Source organism: Pituophis catenifer, unplaced genomic scaffold (genome assembly GCF_029215685.1).
Source record: "Pituophis catenifer annectens isolate HBS135680 unplaced genomic scaffold, rPitCat1.0.hap2 SCAF_8, whole genome shotgun sequence".
NCBI lineage: Eukaryota > Metazoa > Chordata > Lepidosauria > Squamata > Colubridae > Pituophis > Pituophis catenifer.
This window is the reverse complement of record NW_027256888.1, coordinates 56,959,394-56,977,356: the sequence shown is the minus strand read 5'-3', so window position 1 is coordinate 56,977,356 and position 17,963 is coordinate 56,959,394. Positions and strand designations below refer to the sequence as shown.

Here is a 17,963-nt window from a genome sequence, read left to right as displayed (position 1 = left end):
CTGGTGACATCTTGGGGTAGGGGGTGGGGCGCTTTTTGCTGTTTTAATTAGGTGAAAACCCTGGGAACTTTTAGAGTTAGTTTTCACTGGCTGTGCCGATATGATGTATGCAATAAGCATGTTCTTTGAACAATCTACCTGTCTCGGGGTTCTGCTTTCATGGGTGTGTTACTCGGAACGCTGACACAAATAAATAAGTGATTCTTAGTTGGTATGCATAATAATTTTTTCCTCTTACATTTCCTTTACAAATTATGTACATAAAATAAAAACAAAAAAGACAAATATTGTTTTATGTAAAACTAGAAATCCTTAGCCCATGGGATCATTGTTTCAAATATATTTCCTTATCTAAACAGAGAAACATAGTAACCTTGGGAAGAAAAAAAAAAGCAGTGGGAGTGGAGCAACTTCTAATTTCTTACTGGAGTTCCTGTTGATTTTCCTTGTAGGAAGTAACAAAAAACATTGGAAATTGAATTGAATTAAGTACTTTATTTGGCCAAGTTTGATTAGACACACGTGGAATTTGTCTCTGGTGGAGAAGCTTTCAATGTATGCGTAAGGCAACAGAATAATCATAATCATAATATCAATAAGAAGGCAAACTAAAGAAGATAATAAGGATAAATAATACTATAGCCATGCTGCATGGGTCAATACACATAGACATTAGAGACCATGGCTGACTGAAGCAGCCATAGCTTTGCCAAATTTCAATGTCATGGGAGACATAGGCCCTGGATTTTGGATACATTATTTAAATTACACCATTTGAGGTACATTGATTAAAAAATTGTTGTTCTATGGATGTATTATTTCACCCAATTGAATATTACAAAGAGACACAAGAATTTTATTAATATGTTGTTTTAACCATGTCCAACTTTTGGAGACTTTATAGGCAAGTGGTCTCCATGCTACCCTTTCAAGCAGTTTTTTTCCATTGTTGGATGTTCAACTTTGTATCAGGTTTAATGTTATCACGCCAGCATGTTCTTTGCTTGCCCCTTCTTCTTGGTCCACTACCATTCCTAGCATAGTTAGCATAACTATATAGAAATAGTTATGCATAATAACATCCAATAATATTGAAAATTATCCCATACTTATATAAATACAAATACAATGTATTATTTAAAGCATAACAAATTACTCTTCGGTGTGTTATTTCCTCCGTTCTTCAGCTTTAAATAAAAACGGTTGTGTCTTGCGCTTTAGGAGTATTAAGTTACTTCATAAATTCCTGAAGCATTACTGATACCTTTTGCAATACAAATCAGAATGGTATCAGCTTTGCATTTAATGAGGCCCATAATTCTGGCACAAACACATTTAACACAAGGTAATATAAACTGCTTAGGTTGACATTTTAAAGTTTATCAGATTCAGAATGCGTGCATTAATTCTCACATTTCTCAGGCAAGAGCAGATTAAAATAAACTAAACCAGTGGGAATGCCAGAACAGCCAAGATTTTCTCATACTTCAATAGAAAAAGAAACAAGTATTTCATCTATCAAAATTATGCTTACAGTATTTCATATTAATATATTTCTGTTTAACCTCCTTAAAAAGAACTACAATGAGTAAAGGGGTGTTAAGATTTGATAAAAGCATGCCACATACAGAATATTTTTTCTTAATATTTTGTTTCTTCTAAACGCCACAGGGGAACAATTCAGATGAACCATCCCTAAGATGGTTTACAGGGGTGTCAAACACAAGACCTGCGGGTTTTGCAATGTGGTAGGATCAGGACGCAGGGCCGTTCTGGAAAATGTAAGGGGCTGGCCTGCATTACTTTGGCCTGGTCTACCCAATGTGAAGAAGAAATATCAGGCCAGCGTGGCTTTAGCACGGTCTACCCAGTGCAAAGAGGAAACATGCCAGCAGTTTGGGGAGAGGCATCAAGCTGGCCACGCAGGATTCCAACTCACATAAAGGCATGTGATGGTTTAAAACATCTTTGCCAATGAAGCACATCAGGGTGCTTATTTGTAGTGAGGAGCAGAGTACTATGAATTACATCTAGAAGGTAAAGTGATGCTTGAAAGTAGTGCCTAGTGATAAATAACTGAAGTGGCTGGAATAGTGAAAGAAACAAGAAATGTTCTGTTTCTTACGTCTGAAATTGCAGCTTTCGTTACTGGATACAAGTACATTGTAGTAGCTCTAGAGCTGTGTTTCTCAGCCTTGGCAACTTTAAGATGAGTAGATTTTAACCTCCCGAATTCCCCAGCCAGCCAGTGGCTAGCTAGGGAATCCTGGAAGTTGAAGCCCATCTATCTTGACACTGCCAAGGCTGAAACACTTGGCTATAGTTTCAAGGATTTCCAAGATTTCAATGTCTTCCAATTTGTGCAGCAAGGTTACCTTTGTTCATATTACATTGGCACATTTTGCAATATTATGCTGGCTAATATATCTGCAGTAAAATCAGTCTGACAGCTCAAATGGAACCATAACAACACACTTTCCAGATAATTCACTTATAGCCAGAGTCCCTTTTTTATATGTGCATTGTTTTATTCTTATTAATGTTATCAGAAATACTAGATATAGTGTTAGAATAATTACTGATTCAGTGAGAAAGATATTGTATTGTTTAATAGAATATTTATTTTGCCATACTTGGTTGCAACAGTTATCTAATGAAGTTTTGTGTATGTGTATTTTTACAATTCTGTAAATGTATTATGAACAATGATGATGCAGACCAAAGATATGAAAGTATTCCCAGAGATGGATTTTGTCTTTCAATAAATACAGCAATTTATGAAATAAAGAAATAAAAAAGTAATTCATCTTTAGAATTGAATTTAATTAGTGTTAGCATTTAATTAATTTAATTAATCCACTAAGGTTAAGCAAATGAATTGAGTTATATAATTATTAATTTAAACAGCAATTAAAAACTTTAGTAAAACATTTCATTAATATCGTAGCACTTTTCTATAAGCATTTATAAAACAAAAATATACAGGTAGTTCTTGTTTAGAGTCACAATTGGGACCAGTAACTTGGTCATTAAGCAAAACCATCATTAAGTGAAAGCACAACGGTGGTTGCAATCTTCCTTCAGCTTTTCTTTTCTTTTCAGATCCACAACAAGCATAAATGCAAGGATTGCTCTTAAAGTTACTTTTTCATCTCTGTATTTGTGAACAGTTGCTACATGAAGCACTGGCTAAATGAGGACTATCTGTCAGGAAAACTCAGGACTATATTCCAAAAGAATATAACACTCTCTCATGTGTATGCACACAATTCCTCCAACTCACATCATTTAATATCTTTATCTATGCAAATATGTGGTCACAATGGAAAATAAAATATTACCACAATCAATTTTATATATAAAACAATAATTTTTCACTCATTCCATTTCTTTTCAACAATAAACCTCACAGGAATCAAATCCACTTACATTTCCCTCATGATTAGGGCAGGAAAGTGGTTTCCCTGAAGCTACAGCTGTGACAGTCTCCAAGATGGCAGCCTCCTCAATACTGCTGTCTGGAGTTCGCTGCAGGACATCCATTAGGTTGGTGATGAAGAAATTGTTTTGCAGTGCAGAAACCCCTTTCTCTGGAAGAATAGATGTCTGGCGGCACACTGGGCAAGAAAGGGTTAAGCTATGAGCTGGAATGTAATTCTGTAAACACCTAATGAGGATAACAAAAAAATTAATAATCATTAGTATTGCTTCATATTCCCAATTCTCTAATTCAGAGCTGTCAAACTCCCGGCCCAGATGCATCACGTGCTGGCCATGCCCACGCCCGGTTTAGTGAAGGGGAAAAAAGTCCCGATATGTCACATGAAGCTGTCGTGACGACATGGGTTTGACACCCCTGCTCTAATTCATCTCAAAAAACTCTTCACCATTTAAAATTTGTACTTCCCTGACAATGTGCAACGTACACAGACAGTCTTCAATTTACGACTATTTAACTATAGTTCAAATATAAAAGGCTCGGGTAAAAGCTATAACCTGTATTCACACATATGACCGTCACATCATCCTCATTGTCACATGATCACAATTTAGGGTTTTGACAACTGGTTTATGACCTCTTGCAGTATCCTGCAGTCATCTGAACCAATTTGTGGCCAAAAATGCCCATCGGGCAAGCTGGATTCGCTTAATGACTGTGTGACTCATTTAACAGCCATGGTGATTCACTCAACCATCATGGTAAACAGTGTTGTAAAACTGTCTCTGACTTGATTTACAACTTCAACAACTTATGATGGAAATTCTGGTCTGTCATAAGCTGAGGATTACCTGTAATGAAAAACTGCAGATCTTAAAAAGGTGAAACAGAAGGAAGGTGTCTTTGAAGGAATCAAAGAAAATATTTTTTCATATAGTCAGATTTCCTGCACCCCAAAGAAAGTCAAAACTACAGAGGTCAATACAGGCATTTATTATATAGCATCCTAAAAATATATCAACCCTGTTAAGTCTCATATATCTTGCAATATACAAGAACTCATATTAAAATGTTATGATATTCTGGTAATTTTGTGTGATAAATATTTGCTAATAACCATATCCACACATGCATAATGTTTAAAAGATTAACATAGTCCTTACTCCAAAGTGCCTTTGAGATGTCTCCTAGCTTCCAGCCAGCATACCAACCACCTGCATAGCATCAGATTGAGAGAAACTTCCTTAGAGCCTAAAGCACATTCACCTTTTTACGTTGCTTCCCAGTCTACAATGGGTCACAAAGAGGCTTAAATCCTCTCCCCACAGGTAAAAATCAGCCCAGGTACAGCTTTCAGCTAAAGCTAAACTAAATCTGCCTGTGATAGCCAAAGGCATACAGCTACAGCTGAACAGATTTCATATCATACAACACAAACTGAAGAGACTGTTCTAAATATTATAGGAAGAAAAATTATGTTGTGGACACATGACATGTATTCATTGTTTAAAAACTGCAAATGCAACCAAACCTTGTAGATGATGAAACACACAAAGGACATACAGTATTAGTTCTACTTTCAGATAGAATTACAATATACACACAATATTCTCAGTATGATATGATTTAGATGTAGCTTTTATTTGCATGGAAATTAATGCAAGAAAACCACCATTCATTTCCATGTAATATAGAAACAACAGTAGTACTGCCAGGGACAGAAAGCAATCCTGACAATAAACTAAGTTTTAAGTGCAGAACAGTTGCCAAGGTTTCATTTCTAAGTATCTGAAACAAACTTTATTATCAATGCAACTGACTTCCAAGATAGAATAGTCATTTTCTACTGTCTCATTTAGCTAAATTATGGTTTATTTCACGTCTAGGAACTGATTATGGTCAAGGGATAAATGGCATCATGAAAATGCAACAAAAAGGAATGATAACTTAAAAAGAGCCAAGGAGCATTTATTTATTATTCTTTTTTGTAATTTTAGGAAAGCCTTTCTACTGCACTGACAGTTTACTATTACTGTATTAAAGGTGAGCCTAAATCCCTGGGAAGTCATTGACATAACAATCCAGGCAGATTCAATGGCTGGATTGACTTAGACTCTTAAAAAACACTTACCTCTCACAAAAAGTATGCAGGCATGGGAGCACTTTGGGATTCTTGTAACGGTCCAAGCATATGCTGCAGATCAGAAACTGTTTGTCAATCTGATGCACGACAGGACTTGGGATATTGGAGCCTTCACTGGCCATCCTAGACCACTGACATATGGATCTTGCTCTTTTTCACCCTGCACACTGCTGAAATGTTTTTAAAAAATGACAAGGTGTTTAAAATTAAAGAAATATATAATTCCTACTAACAATAAACCTCTTTATCCTGACTGAATATAATTATTTACTGCAATGTGGGGCACATTTATTCTTTTTTGCCTTTAGAAATAAGGCAGCACACTAGTGTACTATTCTTCTATCAAAAATTTGGGCAGCAGCTAATAACTGCATTACATTAAAAGCAATCTCAGAGTAGTCTGCATAAAGAGAAGTGATCTGAAGAAATTTTCCTTCCAGAAATTAATATAGAAATTGTTTTTAAAAAATCAAAACATAGATCGCCTCAGCACCAGAAAAATTGCATGAAATAACATATCGAAATAAAAGTATAACCCATTAACCTAAATACAAATTTCAGCATCTATAATGGGAACTATCAACAACCTATAAAGGAGTTATGCCAGTAACTAAAACTAGCAGGAAGATTTATATAGAATCTGCCAGTAACTTCTTAAAGCAGCTACTCTCAAAGGATCACTTGATTTTCCTTGATAGTCTTTCAAAGCAAGTATTTGGGGCTAGCTGGGACAGATCTGCTTCATACCAAACATGCTAGGTAGAGCCAGGAAGGTAAGGCTGTGCAGCATTTTCAAACTAAAACCAGCAGGAGGATTTATATAGAATCTGCCAATAACTTCCTAAAGCAGCTACTCTCAAAGGATCATTTGGTTTTCCTTGATAGTCCTTCAAAGCAAGGATGCGGCTTCCAAAGCTATGGAAGGCTCTTTCGAAGCATATGTGCTTGCAGTCATCTGAGAAATTTAGGAAAAATCAGATCTGTTTATCCAGGTTTTCAATGTTGTTTAATTTTACTGTAATACTTGTAATACTTTATTTAATTGTAATACTTTCAAATAGTAAGCATACATGCAGAAATATAAACCTAGTAATAAAAATATATACACTTGTCCTAAGTTATTATGTTTAATGGAGGAGGAATTGTTAATATTCTAAATGTTTTTTTCATTTGGCATAACTTTTTAAAATTGGTCCTATTCCAGACTCTTCTAGTATAAGGCTCAAACAATATACAATGTCCTACATTGTTTTAACTTAGACACAATCACCATTTTGGGAGTGAATAGATCATTTCTCAATTTGTCAGCTTTGTTTTTAATTTGCTGCATATTTGCCATATATTCTCTGATTGAATTGTTACATACCACTGCCAAGTACAATTTTAGTATCAGAACACTGTTGAAAAAGAACAGGTTGATAGAACAGGTTGTTTAGCACCTGGTAAATACACCTTTGTATTTTTTATCTTAGATAAATATACGAATCCAGCATCGCTCCAGTACTCAGTATCCATCAACAATGGCAATGGAACATTGAGTGACATTAGGAACAGACAAACTAGAATATTCTAAAAGTAGGCCCCACATATGTTTTTCAATCATACTAGTTAGTTTTAAACAAAAGCCAACATATTTGTCTAAGACAGAACTCAAACAGAGCAAATCCTAGCACAGAAATAATTACTGGTGGAAAACTTTATAACAGAATAAAATAGTATAATAAAGCCCTTTTTAGTATGAAAAAGACAGAAAAATGCAAGAATGATAGAAATTTTTGCTTTTGTATTTTTTTGTTTTAGGATTGCATGAAATAATTATAAAAAAACCTCCTGTGGGAAAAAAAAATACCTTAGATACTCATTCCTTTAATGTTCATTGATACAGAATACAAATAAACCTCATTAAAATATACCAGTGCTAGTTTTGACCGAATAATTCATTTATGAGTTTATATGATCTTTTTTCCCTTCTGAATGAGCTTTTATTAAGTATTATTCCAAATAGAAGATTACAGGTAGTCCTCACTTAATGATAATTGGGACTTCTGTTGCTAAATAATGTGGCTGTAAAATGCAATGCCATGTGACTGCATCACTTAGCAAACAGTAGTCCTGGCAGTGCCCAATGCTATTCTTAAGCAAGGTTCAGTGGTCAATTAAGTGAGGACCCCTCACAATGTCTGGCTGGCTTCCAATAATCATGTCAGCGAGGAAGCCAGCAGGAAGTTTAATCCCCAGATTGTTTACAAGCAGGCTAGAAGGCAGATAAGTGGGTACTGCTAGGTGAGAGGCAAGTGCAGTGGCCTGCACAATTTTGGGGCTGGGGGTGGTTGCTGCTGGATGGGTGGAGAGGCTTACTAGAATGATTGTGATCATATGATCAGGGTGAAGTAATGGCTGAAACTTTGAGGAGTGGTCCCAAGTACACTCATTCAGTGATGTCACAACTTTGAATGGTCACTGAAGAGTCATTAAGTGAGCATTACCTGCTAGCAATAAGTAACTTTTACCCATGGCTCTAAACTACAATTATGACTAAGTGACCAATAACTGCATTCATCCAATCCTACAAATCTGATTGTAAGAATAAACCATGTCCTCAAAAAATTATTTCTTCCTTAATATGTATTTAACATATAAATTTAACATATTCTTTCATATTAGAATCAAATCATAGTTTATTTTGAAGGGCTTAACTACAGTTTGAGATATGACTTGGGAGACTTGAATATAATCAATGTATTTGAAAAAATAATGCATATTTCCATATTCTTATGCCACAATGATTTCTTACTGAACATATTTTGTAAAAGTATACCTTTTAAGCATAATCTTTTATATTTAAGGTATTATATTTTTAATTTTTGAATATCCAACAATTGTATGATTGCATTGTAAATAATTCTGAAATAATCTGTTTCTTACAAGCTGGCAAACAAGCTCCTTTTACATTTAAAAAAAAAAAAAAGAAAAAAAAAGAAATTTCACAATTTTGTATAAATACTAGCTGCTCTTAAATAAAGTTGTTAAACTGTAAACAAAATAAATATTGTTAACCCAATTCTAGAGTACAGCTTTCAAAATAATGTATTCCTTTGATAAGAACCTAATGTTAGCATTAAAATCACTTCAGAAAATGACATCATGCTTTTGCTTTAAATGAATACTTCCTTAAATAGATTTTAATGCACAGAAAGAATACATGTATAAAAAGCTGACGACTATGATGCAAGAATCCATAGAAAATTATTGTTTTGTTAATAATCACAAAGAAAGAAATTGTGTGTGGCCACACCCATCTGAAACAGAAGATACAATGAAGACCCAAGTAATTATTATTTATAAATTTCTGCAAAATGTATTATATATGTTAGAATTATGACTCTATCAAGTGAAACAAAACCTATAAAAATAATAGCTATGCCTGCTCAAACTGCACAGCATTTTCAAATAAAAGCAGGGCTCCACCCAATTGGTGCTGCCTTTAAGCTTTCAGAGAGAAAACTGAATCAACCACAGATCAATGATTCACAAAACTCAGATTCTAAACCACATATAATGCATGAATAGGTTTCTGGAAGCAACATTTACAACATAATTGTCAAATGTCTAGGCAAATACGAGATTTTTACAATATGAACACTGGTTCAGAAATCAGGCTATGACCTAGGTAGAATTCCACAAATGTACCACTTTGAACACTATTACTCGAGAGGAAAAAAAACCCTATCAAATCAATAGATTTCCTTTCCAGAAATATTATGAACCCACAAGTAAAATATAAATGATTTATCAGAAAACAGTTCGAAGCATCTTCAGACACAGGTGTTTCTTCCTTCCAGAAACATTGCTTTTAATCACTATAGCCCATTTTTTTGTTTAAAGAACACATAATTATAAATCATGCAGTATTATTTTTAAAGAGAGTAGGAATATATAAGACGGGGGCAAAAAGCATGCTAACTAAATAACCATAAATGCTCAAGACATACCCATCTTCATGAAAAACTGAGCTTAATCAATGCAATAGCAAGTAAGAAATCTTTTCCAGGATGCAGTTGTCTCTTGCAGTCGTCCAAAAGAGCCAATCATAATTACAGTAATATATTAGAGTTTAAAAGTCTCACGTTTAAAGCTGTTAGAAATTTGCTACGTCTGTAGTCATTACTGAAGATGCAGCATATTTCCTGCTTCAGATAACAATGCTCCATTCCAGGGAGAGAATTAATGAAAAAAGGAGGCCCAGTCAAGCTCTCTTTCTCTCTCTCTCTCTCTTTTCCTCCTCTTCAGGTCACAGACAAGTGGGAGACCCCTAAAGGATTCCAGCCAATCAATCTTTATTTAGTGCATCTTTCTCACTCAATCTGTGCTGAAAGACTGCAGCAAATGGTGAAAGGGATTGTGGGATACAGCTGCAGCACAGAACTGCAATGAGATTTGCTGGGTGGAATTCTTTCTTTCTTTTTTGCTTTTCCTTCCCTAGTCAGCAATCAGCTGTTTCAATCTCAGTGCTGGCCTGCAGAATTTGAGTGCAAATTAGCAGGCAGGAACAGCAAATGGATTGTCTTGGAAGTAATAAATAAAAGTATCACTTCAATACTTAAAATCCATGCACGTGGCTCTGGAATAAAACATTCTTGATCTAAGAAAACATTAATTAGTAATGCTGAAATAGTCAGAAAATCTTTATCCTCTTCCCTACTTTTGTTTTGATCAAACTTTTTGATAAATCTCCTGTTTAATATAGTAACTAATAATCAATTAAAGTGCATACAGTGAATGAGATCAATTTTCCCAACCCAATCGATCTAGACCAGGGGTGTCATACTTGCATCGTCACGGCATCATCATGTAACATATTGCAACTTTTTTCCTCCTTCGCTAAACCAGGCTAGGGCGTGGCCAGTGTGTGATGCAACTGGTCCGCGGGCCGCGAGTATGACATCCCTGATCTACAATCCATGATCTGCCTATTTTTCCCTTAAAACAGATTTTTTAGAAGCAAATTTTTTAATTCCCTGAACAAGTTATTGCATATCAGAGGCTAAATTAAGCTAATTTCAGTATTTTACTTTACTTTTATTTGATTTGTATACTGCCCTACTCCCGAAGGACTCAGGGCGGTGAACAGCCAACAATAAAATACATACATACAAAATTTAAAAAATCAGAAATAAAATCTAATTAAATAGTTTGGCCCAGACAGATTAAAACCCCAGTCAATTTAAAACAGATTTAAACTTTGAGGATTAAAAAATGTTAAACATATTAAAATATTAAAATTATTTAAAAAAGAGGGAGAAAGTTAGGCCAGGCCTGCCTGGTGAAATAAAAAGGTCTTTAGAGCGCAGCGGAAGGTGCACAGATCCAAGATCCTCCGTATCTCCGGGGGGAGCTCGTTCCAGATAGTAGGTGCCCGCACAGAGGAGGCTCTCCCCCTGAGGGGAGAGAGCACCTCCCCTCCCCAATGTCCACCGACATTGTTTGGCCGACGGCACCCGGAGGAGCCCCTCTCTATGAGAGTGTACTGGCCGGTGGGAGGCTATTGGTGGTAGTAGGCAGTTCCGCAAGTACCCAGGTCCTGAGCCACGGAGCACTTTAAAGGTGGTGACCAAAACCTTGAAGTGCACCTGGAAGACCACTGGGAGCCAGTGCAGCTCGCGCAGGAGGGGTGTTACATGGGAGCGCCATGTCTGCGCCAGTTGGAGCCTCCGGATGCTCCTCAAGGGGAGCCCCATGTAGAGAGCGTTACAATAGTCCAGGCGGGAGGTGACGAGGGCATGAGTGACCGTGCATAAGGAGTCCCGATCCAGAAAGGGACGCAACTGGCGAATCAAGCGGACCTGATGAAAAATCCTCCCGGTCATGGCCATCAAGTGCTCTTCTAAAGACAGCCGTGAATCCAGGAGGACGCCCAAGTTGCACGCCCTCTCCGTGGGGGCCAATGATTTGCCCCCAATAGTCAGTGATGGCTTTATCGGGACATTGGAAACCACAGCCACAGTATTAAACTATTTCCTAATTATATAAATGAAATATATTAATGTATTATGTATTTTTCTCATAATATACAACTGAAAAGAAAATAACTAAAATTGTGGAAATCCCGGTAACTTGAAAGGAAACTAAAATTTCAGCCGATGTAAAAAAGTAAGATCTCCTGTCTCCTCTGAGATGAACTTGACTTATGATCACTTCATGGACTATCCACTCAGTATTTTTGTCAACAGGATGGAAATAGTTTGCATAGCCTTCTGATATATGTCCATATTTTCTTATCTAGGATCCGACTCTGGGAGTTTCCAAGTCTGGCCCTGCTTAGCTTCCAAGTACAAGCACGGCCAGCTACAATAGCTCCTGCCAAGTGCTGAGACTTTCAGATGATACCATCAAATTATTGTGGACAGTGCAAAACTAAGCACATTGTATAGACCACTAATAAATCCGAAACAGCTTTAAAAGAGCTATTATTCATAATAAATAAAAAACTAACTTCTAATATTTGCTGAATGAACTGATTCAGAGAAAAAACTGTCAGAGTGGTGATGGATTTATTTAAAAAAAAGGACTTGAGCCAAACTTGACTCCTAGCTGCTGACTGTGTTTATTCAGAAATAATCTTCTGGATTGTTTTAAAATTTCTGAATAAAGTCAACTAGCAGGTTTGCATATTGCACTCTACCGTGGTGTCAGTTGCAAATCATGATTGTGGCTTAAAATCATGTATTAAACCACCATTGCATAATATATGAATCTTAACAGCATGCAGCATCAATTAAAAACAAAAAGTGTTTGTGGAAAACTAGTAAAACAAAATATCCTGTGTCATAAACAATATGATGGGGGAACATTTAAATGTTTGATCTAGAACTACTTTTGATGTTCTAATATAAAACATGCAATATTTCTTTAACTCTGCTTTTACCTAGGCACTGCTTCCAATAGAGATAATCACCCTTACTCTTGCCCTTTATCCATAAGTAGTGTATTAATATAGTGTAACCTGACCCTAACTGTACCCTAATTCATTATAATATTCTTTCTCATGAGCCAAGGGAAAGCCAAGGGAAATCATCAAAACCATTAAAAAGTGAAAGTTAGACATGTAATGCGACACCCGGAAAAATACGGCATACTTCACTTAATCCTCCAAGGAAAGATTGAAGGCAAACAAGGTCCAGGCAGAAGAATATCATGGCTTCAAAATCTAAGGGACTGGTTTGGATAAAACTCAGCAGCACTTTTTTGTGCGGCTGCCGATAAAAATAGGATTGCCAGCATGATCACCGACGTCCAATGACAGATATGGCACAAGAAGAAGAAGAATTCTTTCTCTGTATTTCTCTTCCTCTATCTCTCTATCGCACAATGGTCTGGAAAAGTTTTTTTTTAAAAAAAAATACTACATTTCTCATATCTGAAATGGTATTGTATTAAGATATTAAATAATGAAACAGCATATGACAGAAAATGTAGTAAACCTCTGGGGGAAAATATCCTGCAGGACCACAATGCAGACAAGATTTGCTGATTACCTATTACTATTTCAGAATCACAAAATAATTATACAAATACATTTGAACAAATTATTCACCTCCAGGCGAGATGGGCAGCAAATAAGTTTAATAAACAAGTAAAAAGAATGCAGTCGTGTGACATCTTGCTTTAAAATCACACTGCTTAGCGATATAAATTCTGATTCCAAGTGTGGTCATAACTCAAGGACTTCCTATAAAGCATGGAAGAATGTGATAGGTTGTACATGCAGATGACATACATCTCCACCCAGGCTCACTGGGAAATGTGATACAAGTCATATGATTTCTGGAAGCAGCACAAGCCAGGATGGGGAAAACGGCTAATACTCATCTCAAGCAAAATGTAGAAATTGATGATCCAGAGAGACAACAGTATTTTTGGCTCTTAATGGGCTTGTGTTCTCCCAGAATGATCTGGAACTTCTCCTGGACTCAAGGCTCCTACTCAAAAATAAGTGAAAGAAAACTGTGGCCATAAGGAATTTTGTCTAGCTTTGATTAGTGCCCCAGCTACAGCCTGGAACAGAATGAAGTGGACATAAGTTATTCATGATCTGCCTTCTTGATTGGATTATTATAATTTGCTGTACATGAGGATGTACGAGAACATCACCCACAAACTTCAGCTAATCCAGTACTACCATGACAGCTGCACCACTTACCATTGGGTTTCCAAGTGCAATTCAAGCTGCTGGTTGCTACGTATAATACTCTCTATGACTTGAGATCTGAGTATCTTAGTATCTACTACTTTCTCCTGGATGCCTACCCCATCCAGACAATCAAAGAGCACCTATTTAGGGTACCCATTTATCAGGAGTTGTGGAATAAGGTGATCTGATAGTGGGCATTTTCTCCAATCGCTCCCAAGGAATAGTTTACTCTCTAAAGCAGGGGTGTCAAACTCACAGCTCGCGTGCCAGATGCGTCATGCGCTGACCACGCCCAGGCCCGCTTTAGCGAAGGGGAAAAAAGTTGCAATACATCATGTGACACTGCTGTGATGACACGAGTTTGACACCCCTGCTGTAAAACATAGTTAGCTGTGACTATTATGACCTTCTCAAAGTAGGCAAAAATATCACTCGTATGGCTTTTGAGGATTAACTGTACCCAGCGACTCCATATTCCATAACTGTAGCTTTTTGTATTAAGTTTCAGTTTGGATTTGGATTTTTATTTGGATTTTTGTGTTTATTATTTTTTATTGTTATTATTCTGTAGTGCAAAAAACCCCCAAAACCTTGAGTACAAGACAGTAGCCCAGAAAAATATATTTCACTATCCAACTATAGATTATACATAATACTTAATTCATCAGAATAGTTATTATTACTAACATCCTTATATAATCTTTCCAGATGTGATAAAAATATAATTCCTCTCAGAAGTCAGTATTGTCATTTCATTAGTAATTTTTTCCAAACTACCATTTGATCATACCTTACCATACCAATTAGTCAATCACTACGTAATGCTCTCTACATGGGGCTCCCCTTGAGGAGCACCCGGAGGCTCCAACTGGTTCAGAGTGCGGCCACGCAGGTGGTTATGAGAGCAACGTGGCTCCCGGTCGTTTTCCGGGTGCGCTTCAAGGTTTTGGTTACCACCTTTAGAGCGCTCCATGGCTTAGGACCATGGGACTTACGGGACCGCCTTCTGCCACCAGTAGCCTCTCACCGGCCAGTACGCTCACATAAAGAGGGGCTCCTCAGGGTGCCGTCGGCCAAACAGTGTCGACTGGCAGCCCCCAGGGAAAGAACCTTCTCTGTGGGGGCACCTGCCATCTGGAATGAGCTCCTCCCGGAAATACGGAGGATCCCGGATTTACGCACCTTCCGCCGTGCCCTCAAGACCTTTTTATTTCAACAGGCTGGCCTGGCCTAACTTCCCTTTTAATTGTAAATTGTAAATTTTAAATTGTTTTAAAACATTAGGGGTGTTTTAATTTGTTTTTGGGCCAAATTATTTAATGGGTTTTTATATTGTCTTTTAAACTTTGTAGTTTGTGTGTTTTATCTTTTTGGCTGTTCACCGCCCTGAGTCCTTCGGGAGTAGGGCGGTATAGAAATTTGATTAATAAATAAATAATAAATAAATAAATAAAATAAAATAAAATAGGCTATATACAAATTTCCAATTTTCAGTAATTTTGGGATAAGAATGTTATAACTCCTTTAAAAAAAAGTTTAGAATTATCTTCCTTAAAAGTAGGAAGGAATGACATTTTCCTGTCCTTGTCTGCATCTCATATTTCACACTCACAACCCAGCACAATTACTGTCAGAAATCTCAACAGAAGTGTTTTTTAACACTTTCATATACGGCATCTTGGTGAAAATTAATGCAAAGAACTTTTGCAGTGTTTAGAAAAGCAGTGGCAAAAGAACATTAACTACGTCGCTTTCAAACTGCAATCAGGAAAATATTAAAAATTTTCTTTATCATAAGCAAGGGCTATGTAGGCAGTGTTGTCCAAAAACATTTCTGTGGTCATGTGACCAGCATGATTATACACCAAATTACACAGAACACTGTTACCTTCCCATTGAAGTGGTACTTATTTATCTACTTGCATTTGCATGCTTTTGAACTGCCTGGCGGGCAGGAACTGGGTCAAATAACGGGAGCTCATCCTGTCGTGCGGCACTTGAATCTCAAACCTGGGCTGTGAGCTTTCTAGTTGACAAGCTTGGCATCCTTAAATCCTTAAAACCCATCGTGTTCTCCCCAACAAAATAGTGGGTATTTCTTTTTTAAAAAATCAACAGGCCACAACAGGTATATGTGTTTCTTAAGTCTACTTCATATATTCCTTTGCTGAATTGCAGTGAGGTTGCCACGGGGCTGGACTAGTCCTTAGTCCAGATTATGCTCACAGCAATGCCTGTTGGTTATTCTCCTGCAGGTCATTGGTTGGCTCCTAGGTGGATCAGTGCACTGATGCCAGCTTTTTCCTTTTAAGATTTGTTTCCTCTTCACTACTTCTATGATTTCCTTTGTTTTTTTTGATGTTTGCACACATACCCCCCTTTTCTTACATATTACTCTTTGACACTAAAGCAGACCTTTCTACATTTTTATTTTTTAAATCAAAGCAATCAATGGTGGCTCTTTCTATGCCACTTTGTAAATCCAAGGAATATTTGCCACTTGAACAAAGAACAATGTCCCATGTTCAGCTTAAAAATTAAAGAGAAGGAAAGGAAACTTTGCTGAACTGTAGACAGGATGTAGTAAAGCAAGGGGAAAATGCTTTACCCAGCCTAGAGAGAAACTGAAGAATGTCCACAGAGAGATGAAAGGGTTGAATGGAGCATGAGCCTCTTGGGTTGGAAACATTTCATTATCATAACAGCTATCACGGGATTAACTGCCAACCAGCAAAAAAACACATAGCCAGGACAGGCTATACAAGGTTAGGCTAGGAAGGGGGCATGCCAAGCACTACAGCCAATTGGAGCAGGCGCTGTTATTAAATAGAAAAAAGTGTTAGAAACCATCTGGTATGAAAGATAGCTCAACTCAGAAAGCACAAAGTTTGAAGCAGCACTAGAAACCGGGGGACACGGGATGCACTTAACATGTGCTGGGAGTCATAGTAGTATAATATTACCCATCAGTGAATATCTGTCTGCTGTATTGTGTAATCCTGAAAAGAATAAAGCATGCAAATGTTGCACCAGATCCTTAGTATATCACACAATTCACTGGAATGACAATAGCTGACTGATATGGCATGAAGGCTGTCAAGAGACAGAACTCTCTGTTCAAATATTCCAGCAGGCATGAAATATAACATCCCACATTCTGTAGAATTTAGCCACAAAAGGAACCAGTCTCCAATTAGGTTTATATGCAGATGTATAAAAGCAATCAAGTAAGTTACATAGGATCATTAGGGGCTGCTGATTTCCAGATGGTTGCCTTTAATGTAAAAGGCAGATCAGAAACTGGAAAAATTATTACAGATGGTACAATGCAAAAGATAAGCTTAAATGAGCTAGCATTTGTACCATCCTGATTTAGCCTTACATTTAGCAGACATACATGCATCATTACAGGACAGCCTGTTCAGATGAAGGATTATTTTTGTAAAACTTGATTTTACTGTACGAATATCAACAATTATCAGTCAAATCAACAGTTTAATTTTTTAAATATTCTTAATGTCACACTCCAAGCCACAAGAAAGAATATTTAGCTTTGTATTTTTTATATACTCTATATCAGGTCTGTTGACACTAATCAGCAGACTTTCCCAACCTGATCACCTACTTATATGAAATTACAATTCCCCAAATTTCTAGCCTGCATCACATGGCTTTTCAACTATTTTGCATTATTTAAGACATAGACAGCTAAAAATTCTGAGAATTATCAAAGAGCAAAGAACTCAAGTTAGAAAACAGATGTCAGAGAATATTTGGGGGGTTTCCTTCTTGGATTGTTTATTCATCTTTGACAGCCATTGGAGAAGGGAACCAAACTGAGAACTTAAGTTTGTATTGAATGGTAGTGGCTCTCCAAGATTTTATACAGCAGCCTTTCTCAATCCAGTCTAGAAATTCCAGGAACTGAATCTGAAACTTTTGTATACCAAGTTTCTGTTCTGTGCCACTAAAACTATACCTTGGCGAACTTATATCCTGCTTTTCACAATAAACAGCCAAATGCTATCGGAATCCTGTCATCAGCAGCTTTCAGATCCTACAATTGTTGCTTTTGCACAGCTATAGCCAATAGCATTATCAATGTTCTTAGAGAGATACCTGCATTTCAAGTACCACAGCATGAATTCTATGGTACATGTCTTTGCATCTTAAAAAATGATAAAAGAACA

At 36.8% G+C, this 17,963-nt stretch overlaps 1 protein-coding gene across 6 annotated transcripts in view; it reads right to left on the bottom strand.

Annotated features, from left to right (window-relative positions):
• The window catches only part of TRIM2 (tripartite motif containing 2), a 56,621-nt gene that overhangs the window by 26,082 nt on the left and 12,576 nt on the right, over positions 1 to 17,963 (bottom strand). For 3 of the 6 annotated variants that reach the window (XM_070949044.1, XM_070949043.1, XM_070949048.1), the window contains exons 2-4: positions 5,571 to 5,752; positions 4,603 to 4,653; positions 3,430 to 3,667 (exon numbers count right to left, since the gene is read on the bottom strand). In XM_070949044.1, coding sequence (XP_070805145.1) covers positions 3,430 to 3,667; positions 4,603 to 4,653; positions 5,571 to 5,704 — 423 coding nt within the window. In that variant the 5' untranslated portion in view covers positions 5,705 to 5,752. Of the gene's footprint in view, positions 1 to 3,429; positions 3,668 to 4,290; positions 4,363 to 4,602; positions 4,654 to 5,570; positions 5,753 to 17,963 lie in introns of those variants that run through there. The other 3 variants (XM_070949045.1, XM_070949046.1, XM_070949047.1) reach the window with 3 other exon arrangements.